This window comes from Colossoma macropomum, unplaced genomic scaffold (genome assembly GCF_904425465.1).
Source record: "Colossoma macropomum unplaced genomic scaffold, Colossoma_macropomum, whole genome shotgun sequence".
Taxonomy (NCBI): domain Eukaryota; kingdom Metazoa; phylum Chordata; class Actinopteri; order Characiformes; family Serrasalmidae; genus Colossoma; species Colossoma macropomum.
Genome location: NW_023494801.1, coordinates 25,496,073 through 25,523,423, shown reverse-complemented (window position 1 = coordinate 25,523,423; position 27,351 = coordinate 25,496,073). Strand labels below are relative to the sequence as shown.

Below are 27,351 nucleotides of genomic sequence, written 5' to 3'. Positions count from 1 at the left end.
ACTACACATACTTAGTCTTATTCAACTAAGTAAATGAATACTAAGATGCATTTCTATATTTGCATAAGCGTGCACGTCCCTACTAGAGAGTGGCCGGTTAGGCGTTGGTTACTCCTCCTAGTCGCTATGCAGAAACAGATGTTCCACAAGGGCAGCTGTCTCCACAGGCGCCTCTTCACTCAAGCCGTTCCTCCATTACACTAGTCGTAAACATTTATGCAAAGATTGTTTTGAAAGCATTTTACCGTCCATTGCCACTATGACTCAAACCGTCTTTATCAGCAGTAACGTAATTTGGAGGAGCAAATGCAATCTGACTCACATCAACACTTGTCTCAGTAGCCTGCGGGGTGGAGGGGTGTGTGGATACCCCATCGTAGAGTGGTGCGTGTGGTGTGTGTGTGTGGAGGGACGGGGGTGGGATAATGCAATTGCTCTTCGTTGATGCTTGGCCCCAGGGCTTCAGACAGCCATTCTCTAACGCAGCCAAGCAGCACCAAATAAGCACTGGGCCCTGTGCTTCTCACACACTTTTAGCTCCTGAACAAACAAACACAAGCCAAAGAACACACCTGTTTCTAGAGGAATATCTCTTTTACTGTAATAATTCAGTGAGCGCTGCAGCTAACCATTATTTCTGTACTTTTAAATCAGTTAACTTAACATGTGCATCATATTCAGGCGCGGATCATCAAGTTATTGGCCCCTGGGAACAAATGTTTGGTGGGCTCCTACCTGGCTTCCTTTTTTGGGTAGTCAGTACATTTTTGCACTGCAGGTTACGCGAGGCCTATGCAGCACCACATTGGCAGCATACTAACTATGGAGTTGGGCATGTCACAGCTAAAAGCACTTTCTTTCCCAATCAAGAAAATCCCAATCAAGCATGCATCAGCTTTTTACTACTTATACATATAAAGATGACCTAATAAAGATGACATAAATTAAAACTGGACAGCTGAAATGAGCATAAACACGGAAAAAAAGCAGCAAACTTGAAATCCCAAACCGTCAAGCAAAAGCTAAAGTATACTGCCGCAGCGGGCACAGAATTTTTTTCTTTTATTTTTTAGATTATTAAACCTCTAATGACAGATTGCAGGCCACTTTTTCTTTAAACCTCTGGGGTCTAAGGGCATTTTCTTTAAAGACACTTGCATATAAAATAATACCCATGCTTCATATGAAACACGTGTTGTCTTTGACGTTACTTTCCAAAATTGCGACAGCAAATTCAGCAGCTGTAAATTTTTGCATGTTTCTGATGTCATCTGAAGTAAGAATGAAGGGTTACCGATGTGATGGGAAGGTCCTTGGTGATTTGCTGAGCGTTCGTTGGTTAGTTTCACACAAAATGTAGACAGACTCATGAATCCACTAATTACACACGGTGAGAGGCAAATTACATGGATCTCAGACTCTCTTCACAGCCTTATAACTCCAGATGTGAGTCATGTGTGATCTTGCAATGATATAGATTTGAAAGAGCAACTCTATAGAAGGTGTTTCAACTGTGTCTCTGTGCTGTATTATTGCAAAAATAGACAAACATCTATGGAAACGTTGAATTTGACATGTAGGTGAGTTCGTGGACCCTAGAGAGTTAATAGAGGCTGACATTTTACATTTGATTTTGCAAATGGACATATTCTACTCTGTCAGAATTTCATCTCTTGCTTTTATGGATCCCCCAGAGACATCTGTTGAATATCTAGAGCTTCATTCAAAGTATTTTCCCAGGATTACTAACTCGCTTGACCTAAGTAACAGCGATGTGACAGTTGCTAAGCAGTGATTGGAGGAGAAAATGAAGCAGACATTTAGAAAAGACACAGAGAGTGTCAGGATTTTGATTGGCCAGAAGACACAACAACGAATTAAATCATTCTTTACGCTGTTCTTCAATAGTCAGGACCACCACAGAGCAGGTATTATTTGCATTGTGGATGATTCTCAGCACTGCAGTGATGTGGTGGTGGTGGTGTGTTAGTGTGTGTTGCACTGGTACGAGTGGACCAGACACAGCAGAGCTGCTGGAGTTTTAAACACCTCAATGTCACTGCTGGACTGAGAACCAAAAAGATTCAGCCAACAGTGTCCTGTGGGCAGCGTCCTGTGACCACTGATGTCAAGTCAAGTCAAGTCAAGTCAAGTCAAGTCAAGTCAAGTCAAATTTATTTGTATAGCACTTTTTACAACTGATGTTGTCACAAAGCAGCTTCACAGAAATCCATTAAGGACAAAGTTTTAACATGAAATGTAAATCCTCCAGGTGAGCAAGCCAGTGGCAACAGTGGCAAGGAAAAGCTCCCTCAGAGCTGGGGAAGAAACCTTGGGAGGAACCAAGGCTCACAAGGGGGGACCCATCCTCCTCTGGTCAAACTACCTACAAAATTATTATACTACTAATATTAATAGTAGTAGTAGTAATAATAGTTAGGAGTCCACTTCAGTGTCGGGTGGGCAGCCAGTCCAAGGCAGGTGGCGGATGAAGGACTAGAGGATGACCAACACAAACTGTGCAGCGACATTTGAGCTACTGTCTCTGACTTTACATCTAAAAGGTGGACCAACAAGGCAGGTGTAACTAATAGAATGGACAGTGAGTGGACACAGTCCAACACCAAAATAATACCTGCTCTATGGTGGTCTTGTGGGGGTCTTGACCACTGAAGAACGGGGTAAAAGGGGGCTGACAAAGCATGCAGAGAAACAGATGGACTACAGTCTGTAATTGTAGAACTACAAAATGTCCTTTTTCTTGATCACTGTCATCAATAGACATGCTATTTTGTGCAGCTTGGAATCGGGTTACTTTTAGAGGGCATTTGAAGGTTAAGTGGTTTATAAGTTGTAGGGCAGTTCTAAGAAAAAAAAAAAACTTTTAATTACACAAGAGTCCCCAGTAGTACCAGTAGCTTTGCTTAAGATGTTTGCAAGGCAGTCAGCTTAGCCTGAAAGTAGTAATTGATGTCTTTGGTCCACAGATCTGAGGAAAAACTTTGAGGAGGAACCGCTGGGCAAAGAGGTGGCACTAGACCAGGAAGTGCTACTCCGCTGCCACCCTCCAGAGGGTGTGCCCACAGCTGAGGTAAGTTACACACAAAGTCCTCAGCTAATTATCCCGCTAGTTGATTTATCTTCGCGTCTGTATCAGCCCTGCAATATTTCACCATGTGTAACGCCATGGCGTCTGTCCTGTCAGCTGGACATGGACGAGAGGCTCAGCTCTCTGCTTTTGCCAGCTCCGCTAGCTCCATTAATAATGCATGCAGGTTTGCGGAGGACGCAGGACTGGACCAGACTGTGGCCAGCTGTTTTGGCTCAACATTGCCCACCGGAGCCTCCAACCGGCCAAATAACAACAGCAGTTACCTTGCTCTCTCTGGCGGCCTTGCAGACCACCGCATGAAATATTTAACTCCAAGCAGACTCTTTTTTTGCCTTCCAAAAGTGTCCCAGAATGACTTTTTGACTGAATACATTTCAATTTTTCCGCCTGGCCGCCTTAATACTTTTGTACCCTATTAAAATTAAACAGGGCCAATCAGAGATGGGCGTAGTAGGACAGTGAATGCTGTGTGGTAATTACGCCAGTTCTTAAACTATTCCACGAGGGCCGGGTCTTTGTTTTCAAGCAAATCTTTGGCTTTGGGTAGGAAAAAAGAGTGAAGCTAATCCTCAGCACTTCTCCCCGAAGGCAAAATGAAACTCCTGCCAGCATCTAAACCCCTGCACCCCAGCAGCGGCCTTGAGAATGGCCCAGAGCCACAGTCCGAGCCCTGCAGCAGCGCCAGATTAAGGCTGTGAATGTCCTTTTTTCTTGTTCCTGTGTGTGTGTGTGTGCGCATACATGTGTGTTTCACCAGGTGGAGTGGCAGAAGAATGAGGAGCTGATCGACCCCAAGGCTGACCCCAATTTCTTCATCACAGTGGACCATAATCTCATCATCAAACAAGCCCGGCTGGCCGACACTGGCAACTACACCTGCGTGGCCAAGAACATTGTGGCCCGCCGCAAAAGCTCGTCGGCCGCCGTGATTGTCTACGGTGCGTCTCTTCTCCAAGCCTGTCTCTTTCACATACCTTTTCAGTAGTTACACAAAAGTTGGAGATGGGTTTTGACCCATGAGTCAAGAGTAATTCACTGAGGGCAGCTTGATAGACAGTTCTCTTTGAGGGTTCGAGCAATAGCTAAAAATTTGAACGGCTGCTAACCAAGCTAATAAGAAGGTTTGAGCAATGCTGACCATTACTGCCATTGCACTAACCGCAGCTACAACTGGTAACCACCAATCCCTTGAAACTCTTTATTACAGTAGAAACACCTGCTATTCCCTGCAGAATCCCAACACACGTGAAGGTATGAGCAAAACAGGCATGATTGTCTGAGAAATTCCAACAGCGCGAGCCGCTCCACAATCACAGCTCTCCTACCTGTACGCTGTAGTTGGGCTTGCACTGGAGATGGATAACGAATTGGCTTGATAAGCCAGCTGACCTTTATTATTATGCGCAGTTCTTGCCCATTCCTTATTCCGGTGGGAGGTCTCTGGACTCCCTTGGACCGAAGGTAGCATGCATTAAAGACACATAATGCTCTCAGCTAATCAGGACAGTCAATCAGTCACTGTGAACAGAGCAAAGCGGCAGAAATCAAGGGTTCTGGCCCTCCGGAGGGACACTGAAGAGAGCGCTCAAGAATTTTAGCTTTGCTCTTTTTTAATATTTAATCTGCAGCTTATCAAACTGGTTAGGAAGCTGTAATTAGAAGGACGGGGCATCTGTATGACTTTCAAATAGAATAAATGTCTACATGGACAAAGGAGGATTTCTTTAATGCAGTATCTGCCAAACAGGGCAATCAAGGTGCTGTATTTTATTAGCAGGAAAAGAAACAACAATGCCGAAAAATGAAGCCAATTGCCCTGATGATGGAGAGATTAGATTAGTCTGTTTGATTGAATTGCATAGTTTCTTGCAGGAATCTTGATGGAGGACCCTGCGAGGGGACTGGAGCAGTGAACTGTGGAAAAAAATCTCACCCTATTGTTTGCTTTTTGTGCTGTCAATCATGACGAAGCCCTCATACAGAGGGAGAAAAATAGCAAATAAGTGGTGGGCTGCCTTTCTGTACAATTTGGCGGGGTTCAAATTGCGCAGTGTTCGCCAAAGCAATGGCCAATTTGCTGCCATTGTAAAAATTAATTACGAAAAAATTCAGTGAATAGCTTTTGATCAAAAGGAACTATTAGACCTGGTCCCTATGTCTTTTTTTTTTTGTTCCCCTATGGCTTCACATTAAAATGTCAGTTTACTCATGTGAAGCTTTGCCGGCTCTCTCATTGGCTGTGCCGTAGGTGGGGTAAGGGCTGTTATTAGAGCTGTGGAAGGGAAGGTGGAGATGCATTTTAACAAGGCCGGCTTTGACATGGCTCAACTGTGTGCTAAGAGGTAATCAGGGCCCCCGCGCCAGTCACCGCGCAATTTCCCTCTCGGCGGTGGGCAATCACTGGAGCTAGAGAGGCTACGGAAGTGATTCAGCCCGTGAATTAGGAGCCCTCAGCGGCCCGACGCAAACCTGACTGGTGATCAAGGCTCCCAGACAACAAATCAGCCCCGACTGCTCCAGAACAGAAGAAATCAGATTTGCTTTGAGCCACACAAGAAAGAGAGGGAAAAGACAGGGCGAGAGAAGGAAGAGAGAAAGAGAGAGAGAGTAGACTTGGGACTTGATTAAAAACACAGTGTGAACTTTAGGTCTGGGATCATTGCAGAAATCCGCCAGGCTTACGCGTTTCTCAAGAAATATATTGGTGTCGCAAAATGTGCCACAGCAGTGATATACACAAGGGCCAGCAATGCACATCAGATGAGCTTTTAGAAATGAAACGAGTACAGACTTTATGTCTGTGCCCTCCATTCTTGATCAATCTAGACTCAAGTTAGTATCAATGTTCATTAATGTAAGACAATGTTAAAGAGGTTGATTGATTGCAGCCATCATGGCTTGACAAGGGCAACAGCATGGAGTGGTGTGATGTACTGTAATTGTCCCGACTCCCTCGGTGCAATCATTTTGTTGAGCACCACCAACTGCCTAAGCATATGACTTAGTTTTAGAGTTAGCATTAGCCACACTTGCCAACCCTCCTGATTCCCCATAGAGTCACAATTTTTTTGCCTTTTCTTGAGGATCTCCCAGGGTCAAAATTCTTCCAGTTTTGGAATCAATTTTATGATGCTTTGTGCTTCTTTTGTTGATACAGCCTGGTACGCAAAACTAGCCAGCTAACAGCAATTTAATCCTTTGAGAAGACCATTATACACAACTGTGAAAGTCAGCATGCTCTATTTTATCTATCTAGTGGAGAAGTGCTGCTTTGATAACATACAAATGGCCATGCAGCTGGCAATGTCATTTAAGAGCCTTTAGACTCCAACCAACTTGTCTTGCTGCTTTTTGTACAAGATACTAAAATCGAGGCTTCACAGTGAAATAGAAGGACTCACACAGGTTCACATAACCACAGTCTTTCTCAGCTCTACTGGTTGGCAAGTTTGGTAATAGTGTTCTGTGTTGCCCATTGTCCCCACTGTTGTTGACTGAGGCTTGCCTTAAAGGTGCGGGGGGGTTTCATTTCAAGGCCAAAACAAATCAGCTCAAAAATGACTGGCATCACCATGCTTGTTGTATCTTAGACAGCTTGTCACAAGCGTCTCCTCTGGCCTCCGCCTTTTGTTCAATTGGCAAAAATCCTACGAAAGCCGTCCAAAACAAACAGCCAGCATGTGATTTGGGGAGCTTTTCTACCCCCTCTTCCTTTAAGACAGGGTGTTAAAGCTCTTTGGTTGTCGCTGCTCGTCGGGTAACCCTGACCTGCTCTGTTCGTTTCTCTCGGGGCGGGTGAGCAGTGAATGGCGGCTGGTCCACGTGGGCCACCTGGTCAGCTTGCAGTGCAATCTGCGGCCGTGGCTGGCAGAAGAGGAGCCGGAGCTGCACTAACCCTGCCCCTCTGAACGGAGGCACCGCCTGCGAGGGCCAGAGCGTCCAGACGAGCGCCTGCACGGCTACCTGTCCAGGTAAACCGCCCACTTGTGCTTGAGTTCTAGTGCAGTGGTTCTCAACATCAAGAGATCATTTTGGTGGATGACAGAAAAGTAAATAGGCCTATACCTTTGATAGCATTTTCTGAAATTGACTTTTCCATGAACTTTTCCATACAAGTAATTTTATGCTAAAATAGAGAGTGACTGCATGAGTGAAGACATACACACTCATAGCAATGGAAATTCCTAACCAACATGGTTGGCAGCACTGGCATGGTGGGCAGCAGCATTTAGCCAAGAAGTTAACTTAGCAGCTAATTTCAGTGTTTTACAGTTATTATGCTTTGTTTAGCATTTGATTTGAGATAGAACTGTTGGAAATTTATGAAAATTCCCATATATGCTTTTTAAATCCCTGGGCCAGTATTCCTTGGCCACAATACCCCCACCCACCTTTTTATGGGGACATTAATTTTTCATTTTCTTTTCACTATTAATGTCACAACTCATCATTTATTAATACTCATACAGATAAGTTGATGTGGTACCACAACCACCCAACCCCCTTCCACCCACAGTCACTCTCCCTCCCATCACTGCCCTCTTGCCCACCTGTTCTACCTCTTTGATTGAAAGGAAAGACAGAGATAGCTGAGAGACAAAGCAATGCCCTGTCCCGTATTTGCTTAGTAATGCCATGTTCTTCCTTGTTTGCTAGCCATCTTGTATAATAATGTAACTGGCCAACTAACATAGTAGAACTAGCAGTGTGACAACAAAGTACCATAAAGTCCACATTCACAAAAAAATGTAAAGAAGGTTGCTAGTAGGTGGACGTTTGCAAACCTCAGCCTGTATTTTTGAGGGTGGGGTCACAGCTCGAAAAGGTTGAGAACCACTGCCCTAGTGCACCATGGGGCTAGGTAGCTTTGTTGCACTGTAGCTGATGCTGTAGGTCTAGCATGGTCAGCTGTTCACCGACTCCCCCGCCATAGCTAAGGACTGACCAGGACAGTCTGGCCCCTGTACCCCTCCATCCCACATCACAGGGCTGCTTGGCTTGCTTAGCAGCTGTTGATGCTTTAGCAACATGCTATCTGTGAATGCTTGGCTTGTGTGCTATTTGATTATTGCTTAGAATTATTCATGGCTAAACATGCCCTTTTTTGCCGTGTGCTGTCGCCCTTGCCGTCACCACATGAGGACTTTGAGCTATAAGCCAGTGCGGTCGCTTGCTGAGAGGGTGTGTGAGCTCCACTGAGTCAGCCAGGGCTTGAGCCACAGCCGAGTGGCATCTGCACTTACGGCCTGCTTGCAAATATGAGCATTAGTGAGTGATTTAATGCAGCGTGCCACATCTACGCCCCGGGAGCTGGAGCATCTCAGTGCACACAAATCCGCACACATATAGTACTCCTTTTAGAGACACAGAGAAAGAGAGACTGACAAAGAGAATATGGAGGATGAGAAAGGAAGCATAGTGAGAGATTTTGCTTAGTATTTATTGATCCTATGCAGTGGAGGGATAGCTGGGTCACGCTGCAATGAAAACTCTGGGGGTGAAAGTGTTCGCTTTTTACTCCAACTAAAGATTTGAAATCACAAAGGCACAAGACAAACACTCTGGAACATTAGCAGCATTAGAGCATAGTTACAATGGTTAGCACCTAATCGTCTCCACTAAGTCATTTTTGACATGTGGCTATCGCAGAGGTCTTCAAATCCAGATCTTCAATCCAGTGTGAATCTAGATGACCAGTCAGTTATATCAGGAGTTCAATTAACTACCAGTGATTGCAAAATTCAAGATTGGAAACTGGATCAAAGGTCTAGATTTGAAGAACATTTTGGTAACATCATGGATAGCTTTTATTTAAGGATGACATTTTTATATGAATTGTTTCGTTTTAAGTATTAGCAACTTTAACACAGCTGCTAGCTCACTTGCTAGTTTGCAATGGGCTATTACTCAGCTAGCTTAGCACTGTAACTTAGGGCATTTAACTGATGCAAACAGGAACTAATGGCATTTAATGTTGCAGTTCATTTTTGAGAGATAGCTAGAACCACCTTGCTTACTAGAACTAATGATTTAATCATCTTTTTGGTTGTTTTATGCAACTCTGAAGTGTCTAATTTGTCCACTTCTAGGCTTTGTCAAAAGGTTAACAGCTCAACACAGTTTTAGGCAAGTGTGTGGTGATTAAGCTAATTGGTGGGCTGTGAGCTTACATTACTTGTTGGCTACAACTAAAGAAGCAAACAGAAAACTGGAACCTTTGGTACTGGACCATTGGTCAGTTGAACAAGCACCATTCCATTTTTCTGGTACCAAAGCTTCAAGTACTTTATGCAGTGGAAAAATGTCTTCAGCTTTTGTTGTGTGAGTTTTCCTGCATTTTTTATTTTAAACAATGAAGAATGAAGAACAGACCATTCTGTTGGTTCTACTGAGTCTAACACATCCACTGAGCCTTTGCTAGCAATTCTGCTAACACTGTTTTAGGTTGTTGACCTCTTTTTATGTTCACTGAAGTTGCCCACATTACATATTCAAATGTCCACCCCTGCTAACACCACTGGAGTGGTTTGGGGATGAGGGCGATGTTGGTCATCACTAAAAAGGCATTATGAAGGCATTAGCGCCTGCTGGAAAATATGCTAGTGCTCAATAAACAGCAGAGGAAATCAAGCCTGCCTGTCGGTTAAGGCTCTGTTTCTCTCTCTCTCTCTCTCTCTCTCTCTCTCTCTCTCTCTCTCTCTCTCTCTCTCTCTCTTGTCTGCACCCCCCCCCTTCTTCCATGAGCAGGGTTTAGCTACTTAAGCCTTTCTCCTGTTTCAGCACAAAACACACAGTGTAATTTAATCAGACATCACCTTTACGCAGTGCCGTAAGTAACAGAGCTTCGGAAAATACGTCAAAAAAATAAAAAAACATCGCTGCACTCCACAGGGAGTTTAGTGTGTGGATGGATTTCACATGATTAGGGCACAAATAGCATCACTGTGTAGAAACATCCTGAAGAGGTGGAGGGAGAGAGAGGGAAGAGAGAGAGGAGGAGTGAGGAGCGAGGAGGTAGCGAGGGAGAAACAGGAAGTGGAAGGCGAATGTGAGAAGTGAGGGAGAGAGAAGGAAAGAGAAGGTGGAAATGTAAATAAGACAGCAGGATGGAAGAGAAGGAAGGGAGAAAGGAGTGAGAACAGGGGAGATGGGAGGAGAAAACGAAGCCGAGAGAGTTAAAAGTAAAAAATTAGATATGCACAGTTTCCCCCTTAAAACGAGTGTAGTTGATCAGCCAAGATGTGTGATGTCTAACGTTTGCTCCTTTAGTTGTAGCACTGGACCAACGAGACTAATGCCAACAAGTATTGAAATGTTACAGCCTACCTATTAGCATAGACTGCATGCCTAAATCACCACATATTTGCCTCAGACTGCTGAGTTGTTAACCCTTTGACAAAGCCTGGAAGTGGACTCTAAAGTAGCGATACAATACATTATGTACATTATAACTATCTGATTCAGCACAAACTTAGCATTTACCGATCACCGAATACAAATAGTAAATGATACAGACAGAAACAGTATGCAAAGGCACTGGAAATGAGGTTTTATTCACATTTTTACTATAAAAGCAACGTATAAAACAATCTGAATGACTAATCTGAACAGTAAACCACTTTATTAACTTATAAAAAACACTTCAAATATTTTCTACCAAATTAATTCAAACTGCAGCCCTACGATTTCCAAAAAAAAGACTTCAGAAATTTACAGCAATGATATTTTGATCTATTTAAACCCAAGTCATTAATAGAGTTAGTTATAAGCTGAATGTATGCAAAATCATCCTTTGGGGTACGTTCTATTGGGAGGTGTCTGTCCCAAACCTTAACCCCTATATTTACACATGTATAATATATAATAATAATACTTACTTATATAATAATACTTACATTTTTTACACTCTTTGTAAAGTTTTGAATTCTTTTAAAGTGAAGATTAAAGATTGTGAAATAATAATGGTAAAAAAAAATGTAAAAATGCTGTCCTATGTTTTCATGTCAGAGTTTTAGTCCATATTTTAGCCACACCCCTGCATTTTAGAGCAGGAAGTGAGGCTGCATTGCTGTCCCTGATGACCACATGGTGAGCAGATCGATCCCATCATTTTGAAGTAAATGTGTCCTCGAGTCTGAAAACCAGTGCGAAAGAATTATACTACGGAAGTACATTTACAGTTAAGTGAACATTTTTTTGTGTTTTAATGAAATATATTATGATTTTATGTCTGCAAAACTGTTCAAAGCTGTGTTTGCTAGTCATGTACTGGCTAGCATTTTTGAGGGCTACTCAAAATGAGCTAAAATTGTCATGACTGAAACAATCTGTACTGATGCATTTTGTAAAGTTTCAATACTGTCATGACTGTTTTGGTAGTGACAAAATGGAATGCTCAATCATTTGTTTTAATAAAATAAACAAAATTAAGGCACAGGGTCGTTCAAGATGAGAGGATTTTAGTCTAAAGTCCTTGTCTTTGAAGGTCCGAACTGTGTTTTGAACTCTGACTTTGAGCCAATTCAGTAAAATTATCCATATATACCAATATATAACCATTTTTTTCAGCACTGTCACTGGAAACCACTAGTATGCTGGAACATGCTAACACTATGTCAGCAGTCATATTTTGAAACCAGGTGTGGGAGGGGCTCAAAAGCTAAATCTCTGCTATGACTGGACCTACTGGATGGTGTTTTTTGTCCTCTTATCGGCTAACAAACAATGATAAAATCAAACAAAAACTGTGAAGAAAAAATGGTCAAGCTCAGGTTCCCTAGATTTACATGGACTTCTTACCTGTCCAGGGTGCTGGGCTGGGATAGGCTCCAGCAACCCCAACAACCCAGAAGGATAATTGGCTTAGACAGTGTGTGTGTGTGTGTTGATAATATTTAAGATGATTGAGAAATTTGTGTACATTTTTTCTAAACTATTCCTTTACAAGGGCAAAAGAAAGTTGGAAGTGGTAGGAGAGAGAGGGAAAGAGGAGGGAGTTAGTGTGAGAAGGACGAGGAGAAAAAGAAGGAGGAGGGTGAGGCTTTCTTTCTTCCTTTTTTTTTTTGTTGAGGCTTGGACTCAGGGTCTTGGCTCTGCTGCCCCAGGAGGTATTATTTTTCTCAGGGCCGTGTATGTTTCCCTTACTCACTCTGAGTTGTGGCCCGGGACACAGCGCAACATCAGTGTGTCCCGGCCAAGGTTGACTTAGCCGTGCACCCTGTCTAAAACGGGCAGCGGATGGGTTTAGCACATTCCCCAGAGAGTTAGCAACTCCTCGCAAGCATTCATCAATGCATAGACATGCTGGGACAACTACAGGCCTTACAGCGACAAACTGACACTGCGTTCCTCTTACCCCAAATGTAGTTGATCAGCCAAGACATGCTTGGTGTCTGAAGTTTTTTAGTTTTGTACTGGAGCTATGAGGCTAATGTAGCTAACAAGTAATGGAGGCTATCCATTGGAAGCTGCCTAAATGATCAGACAGTTGCCTCTAACCACATCAAGTTGTGTCAAGTAATTGACTTGCTTATGTTGTTTCTGACACTGTATCACATATAATTGTGTTTAAAAATAGACAAAAGGATATTACACACATAAAACCAGTAGTAGGCAACTTGAAGCATGCATTTTTGTCCATGCTTAGGTCCATTTTTATAGATAACAGGATGTCCGAAGCGGTCAGAGGACAGTTTTAGCATGTGCACTGGAGAGTAGGTGACTCCTCACACACATTTATCACCGAACAAAGATACACTCAGACAACTGCACATCTTAAAATTCTACCCCTGTCCCGGTTTACCAAGGCGACTAGGAAGGGCATAAATCATCATTTACTGAATGGCTTCAGGTGTCCAAACCACTGCTCCCACAGCACCGAGATACACACAGAAGCATTATCGCTCTGATAAATGGGCTCCGGTACCCCAACACATGCGCAAACACTTTGGGTTCAACTACTGTGTTTGTGATGTGTGAGTAGGAGGTGTGTAAGGGTAGAGTAAAGGTAAACTTTTTACATGTGAATGGCTTCATTAACCTGGCTAGTCACTGACTCACTCACTCATTCGCTTTTAGGCCATCAAAGATTGTCCACAAAGGGGAGCTGTTAGCACTATAGTTAGAACTATGTTGTTATGTGCATAATTAAAACGGAGAAAAGCAGCACAGGTTATTGGTACATTCGGGTGGTCCTCACCTTCCTGATTTCTGTTTTTGCCACAAGGTACTTGCACTCACATGGTTGACAGAGTTATAAAAAGTTGTTAACTCTGGCAAGTTCCACATTTGATGCATCACAGTCTCTGGTACAATGTGGACAAAGCTATGTTATGATGTGCATAAGTGAATGTAACATATAGCCTGTAGTGAGTAGGCAGGCACTATCAGTAAGTAACCAATGATAAATAATACTGAGCATTTTCATTGGTCTTTCACACATGGAAACATTCACTAAGAATCACCTGAACATGAACAACGGGCAGTAATAATTTGATGAGTTGATGGGTTGATGACTCAATGAGCGTCCAAACACACTTGAACACAATTGTTCAGGCCATGGCCTAAAAGGCTGTCGTGCAAGATATAAGCCCCTACTTCACGACCACCATAAAAAAAGCCAGACTGAAGTTTGCAGGGGATCACCAAGACAAATATTTTTGAGTTAATGTTCTCTGGTCAGACGAAACTGAACAATCTGAACTGTTAGACCAAAAGGGTGAGGCTTTTAATCCAAAGAACACCATCCCAGCTGTGAAGCATGGTGGTGGCAGTATCATTTTGTGGAGGTGTTTTGCTCGAAAGGGACTTGTGCACTTCATAAAATCATCATGAAGGAAGAAGGATTACCTTGAAGCAACACCTAAATACAGCAGCCAGAAGTTAAAACTCAAATGAGTCTTCCAAAAGAATAATGATCTTAAGCATTTTGGCCTTAACATTTGTATTTGTAAATGACTAATTATGTGTATATGAAGGCCTGAAAATCAATTTGAATGTATCTTATGTAGGTACATCAAAGCAATGTCCATTGCAGCTTAACAGCAACTGTTTACTGATGAGAAATGTTCACTCAGAGTAACAGTACATCAGCTATTTTTTGCTATTATTAGGCTAAATAAGTAGTGCTACATATAAATGACACTGTGTCCTTGTTGTTATGATGCGTCTCATATTTGATGCTTCATAAATTGAGAGACAAGATGAATTTCAATTGAAAAGACTGATGAATGTTTGAGTAGATCTGCAGCATCGATTATACAATAGAGGTGCTTTTCTCTGTGTATTCGGCCACTAGAGTTCAAAAGCCAGGCTATTATTTGTTGCGAGTTCAAAAGACGTAATTGGGTAAGTTAACAGATCAGGCAATCAGGCTTGTACTGGTAGCTGATAAGAGCCTGGCAGTCTATGTGTGTTTAATGGTCAGTCTGACCCTGATGAGCCTCTTGTCGTGCATCCAGTGAGTCATAGGCTGCTCTGGTTGTAGCGCTTTGAAGAAGCTTTTTAAGCTAAATGGCCATATCAGGGCATGGCACTCACAGCAAAGCACAGCATGAGGGCTGCTGATACATTGCATGCAGAGGGGTGGTCCACACATATACACGGATGAAGTGCACATAACCCCCCCACACACGCACACACCAGAAGCATAGCTATGGCTTTCAAGTGAGAGGACTTAGGCCTCCCCAGCCACCCATGTGTTTGCTAAGCTGTTGCTAAGTCATTGCTATGTTATCCCAAGAGGCTACTAATGTGTTGCCAGGCCATGGCCTCGGTGTTTCAGGTGGTTGCTAAGGTGTTGTTTGGCAGTTGCTATGGTGTCCCAGGTGGTTGCTAAGCCATTGCTATAGTATCCCGAGAGATTGCCAAGTTGTTGCAAAGCCATTGCTTCAGTGTCCCAGGTGGTTGCCAAGCTTTGATTGTGAATGTGAGCAGAACAAGATGAGCACAGAAGGTATCGTAAGCTAGGTGAACAATCTGTCAGAGCATCTGATCACACTAATCGGAACCTGGTTGACGAAGATTCTGAAGAAGAGACAGGAAACTAGCACTGCATGTGACACTCAATCCTCTCTACAAAGCATAGGAATTCAAGTATTGGTTCCTGAACCCAAACAGTGCATAATACATCTAACAAATAGCCATTTGGGATTCAGCCATGTGTGCAGAGTTCCACACTGGGGTAAGAGTGCACTGTTCGGGTGTAGAAGCAAGAATTCCATTACTCACATAGTTAACTGTAAAAGCTTGAACTAAGGTCAACAATCACTACCAGTTCAGACACTGCAAGTTGATGCAATTAAATTGATCAGGAATACAAAATGGCAAGAAGCTAAGCAGAACAGAATGCCTCAATTTGACCTTTACTGAGTTGAGCAACCATTGAAACTCACACAAAACAAAACAACAAGACAAGCCCACCAAACATTCAATCCAAACACTTAGAATAGGTTCAGATGAGGAGAAAACCAAAGTTCATATCCCCATAAACATCTGTAACTTTTTCTTCAGTTCCCTTTTACAGTAAATCAGTCAGGTGAAGTACATCTAATAAAGGACTTAAGCTACATGAAGGCCGCACCACTGTATAACTACTTCTGTGTGTAGGCAAATGCGTAGATACTCAACAGGTTCTATTATGCAGCAGGGTCACAGCACTATATAGAAAGGAGGGTGGAGTTTGAGATTGAGCCATTGAAAAACCGTACAACACCAGCTTGCTACCTTGTGCCACATCGCACTGAAATGAAAGCCAATAGACAATATAGTCTCTCTATGCCGTATTTTTAAAAAATCACTATAAAAACATTGATAAACCTTGCAATTTTATTTGGGCAAACAGAGCAAAGTCGGTACATACATAGTTTAATAGTGCAAATGTTGACTTTTTAGCCTCTGTTTATGTATGTTCACCTGTGTTGGGGCAGAAGTTGTGATTCTGTTAAGAAATCGGTTCATTAGATCTACTCAAACTGCAAGATAAAAGACCAAGGTGTTGCCAGGCCGTTGCTATGGTGTCCCAAGTGGTTGCTAATATTCGAGTGTGAAAGTGAGTGCAGGAAGCGGCATAAAGGTCCAGTCAACTACAATCAAATTGGGCTTGAAATGGGCTAACATTGCATAGTTGAAGCCTAGCTTTAATGCACACGTGCAACATTCACGCATGCATGTAATGTGTCGATGTTTGTGTGTGTATCAGCGTAGCTCTCTCACACATATTTGCAAACAGAATATAAAGACATTTGCACACACACACTCTCTCTCTCCCCTTTATGCACACACAGTTGGACCGGAGTGGCGATTAGATGTAATAGCTTTTTGCAGAAAGCATCTGCGATGACACAGGTTGTCATTCTTTTGGCCAGGCATCAAATCACAAAGAAGCTGCTTCATTTCCAAAAAGGTCTTATGAGAGCTGACACACTCCGCTCACTGATTAGGGGTTCCGAGCTTTTGTTTGTTAACAGCTCTCCGCTGCCATGTCCATCCCCACCTAGTCTATCAACCGAAACCCAATTGAAATGTTGCATAATAAAAGGAAGCGCGATAGAAAGACGCCTTCATCAAAAACATTGCTGTTGAAATGCTGGGTCACTTAAGGAGGCTTATTTGGCACCTTAGTACCCAGAGTAGAAGCAGTTTGAGTGTCCCTTTTTCACTATGGCTTAAATGTTCAGCCCCATTTCCATTTCTTTTTCTCACTGACTTCTCTTCCACCCTCCCTAACTTTATATCTGTGCAACATATGCGCCCACTTGCTGAAGCAAGTGTGGAGTTTAAAAAGAAATGGGCTGTCACCCCAGTGGTTTGTGCACCAGGTTCCGCGCTTACAAGCTCAAATTAGAGTTTCATTTGCTATTTGTCGTGCTCTGTAGCAAATCCCCCAGCTTTGGTTTGCCAGAATCTACAATTTGGTATCCTTTTCATGTTTTCATCAGAGTTCTCTCCCTACAATACCCAGCAAATACATCAAACACGCATGGGAAATCCCTGTGGTGCCAACCAATCCTGAACGCTTAGCCTAGCCACTGATCTATAGGCTAATAAATGCAACCAAGCTAGCATTAGTGTAACTTACCTCAAGAAAACACTTTACAATTACAAATGATTCTGACTGTACTCAACATGAAATGGACACCAGAGACAGGTTCCTCTTCCACCACAGAAAAGAAGCCTTGCTGACTTTAGCTTTAAGCTTAAGTGATCATTCCTGTACCATGAGAAATTCACTCTCTCCACTGTAGTGGTGATATGAAGACAGTTACTACAGTCATACGGCTGCAATTAGATCTTCGGCTCCCTAAAAGTAATGTTAGCTATCTGATTTTCTTCAGCATTCACTATCTAATAAAAAAATTAATAAAAAGATAGATGATATGATTTGCTGAATGTGACAAGAGACAAGAAAAGTACAACATTTGAGTGATTTCATGTTGACTTTAAATACACATAGATAAATGACCAGGATACAATGTGAAAAAAGGGTCCAAGTGACACAACCATGTAAACGTTGCCTCAATCATTCAATCCCCAGTGATGCCACAGCCATTCATGGCCAGGAATCCAAGATAGCATGACCAGCCTTACTTTTTCTGCTTGGGTAGGATGGTATTCCCTCTCCCCCCATCCCTCAATGCGATTGGTGTTTGTTAGCTTATGTAACAGAATTGGCAGTTAGTGTTCTCCTCCAAGCATGTTGAGCTGATGTTGCATTAGCACAAGTTTAAAAAGATGGAGTGGCTGGCTTCACATGACTCGAAGGAAGCATGTGCTGGCCTTCATCCTCCTAGTGCTGCTGGTGTCGCGTGATTCGAGGGGGCCTAGGCAGTGGGTGGGACTGGACATGACTGAGTAAGGGAGAAAACTGGGAGAAAAGATGATGTTATTAATCTGAGTAAGAGATCGCGAGTTCAATCCCTGGTGATGCCACAGCCATCCGTGGCCGGGAGTCCAAGAGAGCACAATTGGCCTCGCTCTGGGTGGGTAGGATGGCTCCCCCTCTCCCTCATCACCTAGTATGATGCTAGTCAGCGCAGGCGTCTGTTAGCTGATGTAACAGATCTGGCAGTTGGCGCTGTCCTCCGAGCTCGTTCAGCAGTCCAGTGACGTTGCATGAGCAGTAGTTCGAAAAGATGTGGTGGCGCCACACAGGTCTCAGAGGAAGCCTCTGCTAGCCTTCACCTCCTAGCGCTGGGGGTATCCTAACTAGTGGGTGGAACTGGATACGACTAATTTGGGGAAAAATCCAAAAAATACAAAATACTTTTTAAAATTTTAAAGCCTTATCAATTTGTTATGTTCCAACTGGGCTTTTTGTATCTACTGTTTCTGATATACACAGCCAAACTTTGCTACTTGACTCTGTTAGCTTGCTAGTTGGCAATCTAAATGACTTACAGCTAGCAACACCAAAGAAGAAGGGCAAAGATTTCTCACAAGAGACTTTGCATTACAAAGTTTGCTTAGCAAGCTAATTAACTGACTGAGGCTAGCCTAGCTGAGAGAAAGCTAAGTTAGCCTCTTTGAGTTATTTAAAAGTTCGCTTGTTATCCCTTCCTTCCATTCTGTAATGTAGGTGCTACAATTTACCAAGTCATCAGGCTGATTCGGCGAGGAAATGTTAATAATACAATTGAAATGTAAGGTAAATTTCAGACAGATTGGGTGTGCCTTTGTTTTTGGAATCAGAACTCCAGTTTTCATCTTTTCCTCATCTTCCCTTCCTCGTTCAGACCCTTCATCATCAAAGATAAAGTGGTGGCCTATATAAATATGATCCAACCAAATGAGGGTGCAAATAAAACTGGGTACCAGGAGACGGAGAACTCCTCACTGAGTCCTCCTCACTTTTTGGCTCACTTTTATTTTACTTCTCTCTTTTTCTCAGCCCTCCTTCTCCATGTTTTTTCAAGTTCCGTCTCCACTGTAGATTCCCCCCGCGCTTCACTAACAACTGCACACAGCCTTAAAACGTAATATTTTAAAGCTCAGCTCAGGAACTGAAAACATACGTTCTGGTATTAGCAAAGCTGAAATAGATCAAATATTCGAAATATATTTCTTGCCATTCCATGCACAGGCGAGTGTGTTGTGAGGGTGTGTGAGTGTGACGATCCATGGCTTTTTCAGACAGGTTGTGAAGAGGAAAGGGGACTTTTTTCGGCATGATTCTATGAATACCTCAGAAATGTTGCTCCGTGAAAGTCGGCACAGTCCTTTTCATTCCGTTGACTGCAGACGGAGGGAAATGGAATAGTGGTTTCTCTCAGCGCTCTCATTTTTAACCAGCCCCCCGAATGTGATGATTTTGGTAGGTGATTGACAGCCTCTCCCGGTAGGAGCATTAGACAGGGATGTCCCATTTCATTCTGAGATATCGATATTGGAGCTGATCCAGGCATATTGTATGTATAATGTATCGGAATTGGCTGGTCCAATTCTGGTCCTTTGTTAAGGTTATTTTTCCCCATTGCACTTTATTTCAAGCTACTGTCATAGAGGTGATATAAAGAGACATTATCCACAACTTCCAGCATTCAGACACATTTTTGGTGGCTTACATGTCAACAATCTTCATCTATTTTAACTGAAATAGCCCAAAAATGTCATTAACCTAGCCAGCTTTCGTCAAAAACTGGCCAACCCTTCAAAGCATTGGCCCTGTTGTTGGGAAGTCGCAAGCTCTCCAATAATGCCACAGCCTTTATGGCAAGGAGACCAAAACAACATAATTAGCCTTGCTCTCTCTGGGTTGGGAGGATAGGTGTGATGCCTTCATCCACCCCTCCTATCATCCAACGTGATGTAAGCCAACACAGGAGCAAAGCAGTCCAATAACATTGTATTAGCAGTAATTGGTGCTTCACATGTCTTAGAGGTGCACATGCTATCCTTCATCCTCCCAATTTTAGCATTGTGTCATGGAGAGGTGGGAATAATTGCCATTGGAAATAATTGGGGAGGCCTAACTAGCAAGTGGGAATGGAAGGAACTTGAAATTCAAAGCCAATTCCAAAAAAGTTGACATGATTTGCAAATCTTTTTTCACCTGTATTCAACTGTAACCTGTAAAAGAAAAGATATGTAATGTAACTAATGTAACTATTTAACTTTATTGTTTGGTTTTTTTTGTATACATATGCTTATTCCAAATTTTGTTCCAAAAAAAAATGGGACAAGGAATGTTTACCACTGTGTTACATCAATTTTCCTTTTAACAACATTCAGAAATTGTTTTGAACAGACACTAATTGTTGTAGTTGTGAAAGTGGATTTTTTCCTATTTATGTTATCTATGTATGATATACCACCTCAGCTGCTCAACAGTCCAAGGTCTCTGTTGTAATATATTGCACTTCATAATGCGCCACGTTTTCAAGACAGGTCTGGACTGCAGGTTAGTCTAGCGTCTGCAGTCTTTTACTACAATGTGTCATTGTCATAATGCACAGAATGTGGCTTGCTGAAACAAGCAGGGATGTCCCTGAAAAAGACGTAGTCTGGATGGCAGTGTATGTTGCTCCAAACTGAGCATGTAGCCCCAAGCATTAATGGTGCATTCACAGATGTGCAAGCTACCCATGCTATTGGCACAACCCCACCCCCATACCATGGCAGACCCTCGCTTTTGAACTTTGCATTGGTAACAATCATGATGGACCTTTTCCTTTTTGGCACAGATAGGATGAAATCCATTATTTCCAAAAACAGTTTGAAAGGTGGACTCGTCAGACCGCTTCTGTTTGCGTCAACCCATCTCAGACAAGCGTTAGCCGAGAGAAATCAGGGGGCATTTCTGGATGTTGGCTTCCCTTTTTGCGTAGTGGAGCCTTGCCTTGCATTTTTGAATGCAGCAAAGAACTGTGTTTACTGACACAAAGGTTTTCCGAAGTATCCCAAAGTCCATGTGGTTATGTTTATTACAGAGGCATGTTGATTCTAATGCAGTGCCTAAAGGGATAGAAGGTCACAGGCATTCAATGGTGGTTTCAGCCTTGCCTTTTATGCATAGAGATTTCTCTGGATTCCCTGAATTTTTTTGATAATGTCATGGAATGTAGATTGTGAAATACCAAAATTCCTTGCAATTGTGTGCTGAGAAATGTTGCGCTCAAACTGTTGGACTATCTCCTTTTTGTGCTGTAAAAGATCTGTAAAAACAATTCTGTCCCAACTCTTTTTTGGAATTGGGTTTGTATAAAAAAGAGACACTATAAAATTGTCATTCAGAATAAAAAGTAGTCCAAAAAACAAAACGTATCTATGCACAGTCAAATACTAAACATGAAGCAGTATGACTGGCATTTTAAAATAGACTAGCTATATTATCTATGAAATTACAAATATCAGATCAGACTTAGAATCAACAAATACTCAATGATAAAAAGTCTTGGACTGGGATTATTAAATACGTTTTTGACTGACGGTGCCATGTGGAACTAAAGAAACAAGCTCACATTAAGCCAAATGGCCAGATCTAAACAATACATTTCTATAGGCCAACTGATAGTGTGTTAAATCAGGTAGCTTATGCTAGCTTACGAACATTGTTCATTTCAATATCCCTACCAGTATAAAAAAAGGTCTACTTGGTATATTTGAGTGCTATACATTGAAAATCTGAATATTCAAATAGCATTTGTTAAAATGTCCAGTCCAAGATTATGACTACCTGTCGTCTGGGCTAAAGAGTAATTGTGTGCTTTTGCCACGCCCACTCCTCTCCTCTGAAGGACATGGTGGCCGGAGGTGTCCCGACGCGGGCCGCTATGATTTCTCAGAGTGGAAATGGCCCTCCTGCCGTCCCGCTAAAGAGCGCCTTCAGTGCCCTTACGCTTTGTCCTTGACGAGACGTCCAATCGGACCTGCCGCTGTGTTATTGTATTACCATCAGGCCTCGCAGCCATGGCCCTGCACACACATACATACTCACATAGTCCACTTCTTCCCCCCGCTCCAGCACCTGTAGTGCAGAGTGATTGGAAGCTTGCGGCATTACCTTAAACCGCTGTACAAATGAAAGACGTTCAGGTCGGTAGCTCTGGATCAGACGCATGGGTTTCTGTGACTTGCCTCTTTTCAGACAGGCTTGCAGCATCTGTTTAATGTGAAATTGATCGAGTGCCGTTTCACTGCTTTTTTCCCCTTTTTGTTCTTTTTTTTTTGTTTGTTTTTTGGACATTGATGTGTGCTCACATTCTAGGCTGTAACTCTTAAAGAACAGGACATGAAACTGCCTTTTCAGGACCTTGGACAGCGTCCAGGCAGGCATAGCGTATTTCTTTACACCTAACATACTCCAACATGCCTAGACTTTTCTGTGAAGTCTGAACAGAATTGGACATTCTGTGCCAACATAGACCAAAATAGAAGATAGTTTGGATTAGTTTAACATTTTTTTTTGTTGGTGCATGTGTGGCATTTCATAGCTTTGAAGTCACTGTTATTCCTAACCCCCTATTGCATGCATTATGAGAGCAGTGTTTGGAAAAAAAAGTCACTTTTCTTGCATGAAGTGAACCTAATTTCAATATTTGAAGTCATTTTTTTTAAAGAATGTGTGGAGGTCTTTTAGGAGGCAACATTGTGCAACAATGGAAAGAAATGATACAAAGGGTCATATAAGGCACATGATCTAAATATTTGGAAAAAAACTGAATAACTACACAATTTAAATACTAAAAATGCTAATAAATAACTAGAACAATTGAATTTTTGGTATTATTTAAAGAAACCATGTTACCATTATGAAACAGTAATGTTTTGACATCTTGCATACCTGTCAAGTTAGATTTCCTAAATAAAGTGAAAAAATATAATGATAATAACAATAATAATAATAATAATAATAATAATAATAAATGAAAAACTAAACAACAACTGCAGTTTTCTCTCAAGTTTCACTGTTTCTGGCTAAATCCATTCCACTGTTGTACAGTGTTGCTTCTAGGCAACAAGTATGTTTTGTCAATTTCTCATAACATAAAAATTATTTTTGTGATACTGAATGGTAAAAAACTTGGTGAAAATTTGCCTTTCTGAGGACAGCAGAAACATGTGTAATCCACAAGATGCACCATGCCAAAAATGCCCACCAAGAGAGAGTGTGACCAAGTACATGCTTTTAATTTGTTAATTTAAACTCTTCCCTTCACAATTAACTATTTTATTGTCATTAAATATGTATCATGTTAGTTTAAAGCAAGGAAAATTGGTTTGTTACCTCAGGCAACATTGTGCAATAGAGGGCTAAATGAGGGGTGAAAAACTCTTCTATGAGCACCAAGTACTTCTTACTGTCCAGAGTTTTGACTAGTATTGTACATCTAAAGAGTGAAATATGATTAAAATCATAAATAGAAAACATAAAGTACATTTTGAGTGGTTCATCTTTCAAGCTAAAGCAAGCCTGAATATTCCCGATAAAACACAATGCCTTTCTCAAATGCTGCTATTCTCTTCATCTGCATTTTTCAGATTTATAGCGGAAATCTGAAGTGGACGATGATTCATATTTTTAATGTTCGTCTTCATTAGCTTGCTAATTCGCACCTCCATTAGGCCTCGGTGGTGTAATAAGGCCGCCGCCCACGGACAGGGCCACTCAATGCCATGCAAGGACAATTATCTGATTGGTTCCGCTCTCGCTGCCAAATGTAACAGTTTGAATCCTGACCAAGAGCTTTGTCAGCATCTCAGACACACACACACCAAAGCCTACACCCTCTCACACACTTCCTTGCCTTGCCGAATATGCTCTCTCCGCACCTATTAATCTGTTCTCGCTCGGGCGGCTGTGACTAAATATCTTTATCGTTCAGAACCGCTATTGATGAATGGCTCTGTCCTCTCCTAATGACCCTAATGTACGCTAGAGCGTATTACCGTTATTAACCTGTTCTTTAGCCCAGCCGTGACCTCAGTAGGGGTGCATTAGGGGTGCTCTAGTGTGTTATGCAGTAAATAAGCTGCCATGTGAGTGTGTGGAGGGGTTAATGAAAGGTCAGGCAAACCTGTGTGTGGTAACATTCAGTGCTGCCTGAAATGCTTCATAGTTGTTAGGTTTTTTACTGAGAGAAGCTACGTTTTCTTCTTCTTAGTCAGTTGAGTCAATTGATTCTATTCTAGTAGTGCCGTTTTGAGTTGGGTTGGGTTGACTACTATGGTAATGACTCTACAATTGTCCTATACTGTATATACACTATGTTCCAAACATTTAGACTCATCAAATGTTTCTTCTGAAATCACGTTGCCCATTTTTGCTGCCGTCTGTACTCTTCTGTGTTGCTGGAACATTGATGTGTGGATTTGATTGAGCTGCAAAAGCGTTGGTAAGGTCAGGTACTGATGTTGGATGATTAGTTTTGGATTGCAAATATGATTACAACTCATCCCAAAGATACTGAATGGAGCAACATGATTCCAAAGAACCCAGTTAGACTGCTCCACAGCCCAATACTGGGGGCTTTATACCCCAGTTAGCACTGGACATAATGACTCTAGGGTCATGTTTGGCTGCTTGCTCCAGAGCATCCCATTCCACAGTGCTTCTTTATGGAAGTTACACAAGGTGTGTGTGTATATATATATATATATATATATATATATGTGTGTGTGTGTGTGTGTGTGTGTGTGTGTGTGTGTATGTATGTGTGTATATATATATGTATGTGTGTATATATATATATATATATATATATATTTTTTATATACACATATATATACATATGTATATATATACATACATATATATATATATATATATATATATATATATATATATATATATATATATACACACACACACGCACCTTGTTTAATACATATATATGTGTGTAATACATATATATATGCATGTTTTTTTCTGGAGCGTTCTGTAGTGCAGCATTGTATTCCTCAGCCTTTTTGCGTTGTTTTTGTGTATTTATCCTCCACTATTCTCGCACTACAACACACAGCATTCACTGACTGCTAGCACAGTTACTGATGTAGAGACTAATAAATACAGATGTGATTTGGCTCCCCAGCAGAGCCACTATCTGGCTTCTTTCTGCATTTGCCAGCTAGCGGAAAAGCACATTTCAAGCAGCCAGACATCAGGTATTCTCCCCAAAGTGCTTGGAGTCATTCAGAAGCTCCACCTACCTTCATGATACATCTTCAGAAGGGGGTTTTTCTGGCCTTTATCTCACTCTAGAAATGACCGCAGCACTGCTTTGGGAGGCAGCGAGGCATGTTTACAAAAATTACATTTGTCATTTAGGCCGGAGTGTCACTCAATCATATCTTCCAGTTATATTTTCAGGTATTGTAATTTTAGCACCATGAAATTGATATTGGTCACATTTTTCATTTTAGATGGGCCCTAGTTTTCAGGGCCAAACTGTAACTGTTAGTCTTAGGCCTTCAGTTTGAGCCATAAATATCAAAACATGGTCAAAAAGTAAGGAAATGCTAAATATTATATACATATATATATATATATATATATATATATATATATATATATATATATATATATATATATATATATAAGCATAATGCTAATTTCTGTTAGCACCCCTAAGGAATTCTAGTAGTGCTTCTTTAACTTAACAGCATTTCATATGAATATGTTTTGACCATTCTAGATTAACCAAGCATAACAGATATATTAACATATATTTGACCTTGTAGCAGTTTTACAGTGACTACTTTAGCAAAGTATCTAGATACTGAGCTGCTGCCACGGTTTACAATATGACAATTGCTTGTCATATGCTTGTCAGTGGTTAGATTGGTACTCGCATTCACAGTGATATGTCTAGACACAGGCTTTCAGATCAGCTACTGATGTCCTAACCAATACGAGAATAACTTTAGCTTAATCTACCTAGATACCACACTGAAAAAAAATTCTGGTCATGTTCCGTTGGGTGGTTTAAGAATTTAGCCCCTTTGTTTCCAGTCAAAACCTCACAATGAAATAAGAGTAGTACTGCAGTGCTTTGCCGAGTTTAAATATAAACCTGATTCTATGAATCAACGTATTTTCTTTTCTCAGAAAAGTTCCATCTGCTAGTTTCACAGCACAGTATATGGTTAAAAGCAGTGTCCGTCCTAGTATGCAGCACGCAATATTTCTTAAAGTGGCAGTTCCTAATTTGGCTGCTGCACACTGTATGGGAGTGTGTGCGGATAATGGCGCGTCCATTCCCGGCATGAGCAGGAAAATCCCAGCAGCCCCCCAGAGAGCTCATTAGCAGGTCTGGCTTCCATTAGCCTGGCACTAACCTCCCCAAACCCGGCCGTACCCCAGCTCCTGTCAGCCCTGCCATAACCTTCCCCGAGTTGCTCCGCTAACACCTCCACCTCCAGCCATGCTGCCGAATAACGATCACACAACCCTCCCTAACACGCCCTTGGAAGAAATGGGAAATTTGCGGAACCACACACACGAGTGGGCCTCCAACCATCTGCGCTCCCTTGTTTCAATTTGCCTCTGTTTGTTTATTCTCATAATAGCAGGATGCTTGTGTGAGGGCAATTTTGAAGCTAAACCAGGGTCATAGCAGCATCTACTCAAATCCTCGGTGCGGCGGTCATAAGGCAAGCGTGGGTGTATTTAGGTATGGCATCCGCTGGCAGCAGTGTGACAGCACTTTGGTTGCGTAAGCCACATTATTTTACACCCCTGTACCATAAATTCACAGCGAAAAGAAAAACAGCCAGTCCTCATGTCAGTGTGCATCGGGAAAATAGGCCTTGTTTGCTTCTATGTGTGGCTAAATGAGTTCACGCTCAGGGTCAAACTAGTTTCCTTTAATAACCCCATAAATTCTACATCACCTCCACAAAACTTTCTCACCCTAATGTTGGTATGACTCAGTAATGTTGTTTCTCCTTTTTCTGTGTTTGCTGTAATTCTCAATGTGTGTGTTTAGTGGATGGAGGCTGGAGCGAGTGGAGCAAATGGTCAGCGTGTGGGACGGACTGTACCATGTGGCGCAGCAGGGAGTGTACCCAGCCCGCCCCAGGAACAGGGGGCAAAGCGTGCCAGGGCCTGGATCTGCAGTCCCTAAATTGCACTAGCGAACAGTGCCCACAGAGTGAGTAACAACCAAACATTATACTTCCACACAAAGAGGGCTCATTACCCACAGGTAATGGTTAACAGGGAAACGGGAGGCAAAAATGAGGAAGATTTTTCACAGAACGTAATTGAAAATAGGAACAAAATCACTTTCCCAGTGTAAACTAGG

The 27,351-nt window shown here is 42.0% G+C and overlaps 1 protein-coding gene across 1 annotated transcript in view; it reads left to right on the top strand.

Moving 5' to 3' along the window:
- Positions 1-27,351, top strand: part of unc5a (unc-5 netrin receptor A) — a 157,623-nt gene that overhangs the window by 48,878 nt on the left and 81,394 nt on the right. The window contains exons 4-7 of the mRNA XM_036589442.1: positions 2,988-3,091; positions 3,870-4,050; positions 6,916-7,083; positions 27,034-27,198. Coding sequence (XP_036445335.1) covers positions 2,988-3,091; positions 3,870-4,050; positions 6,916-7,083; positions 27,034-27,198 — 618 coding nt within the window. The remainder of the gene's footprint in view (positions 1-2,987; positions 3,092-3,869; positions 4,051-6,915; positions 7,084-27,033; positions 27,199-27,351) is intronic.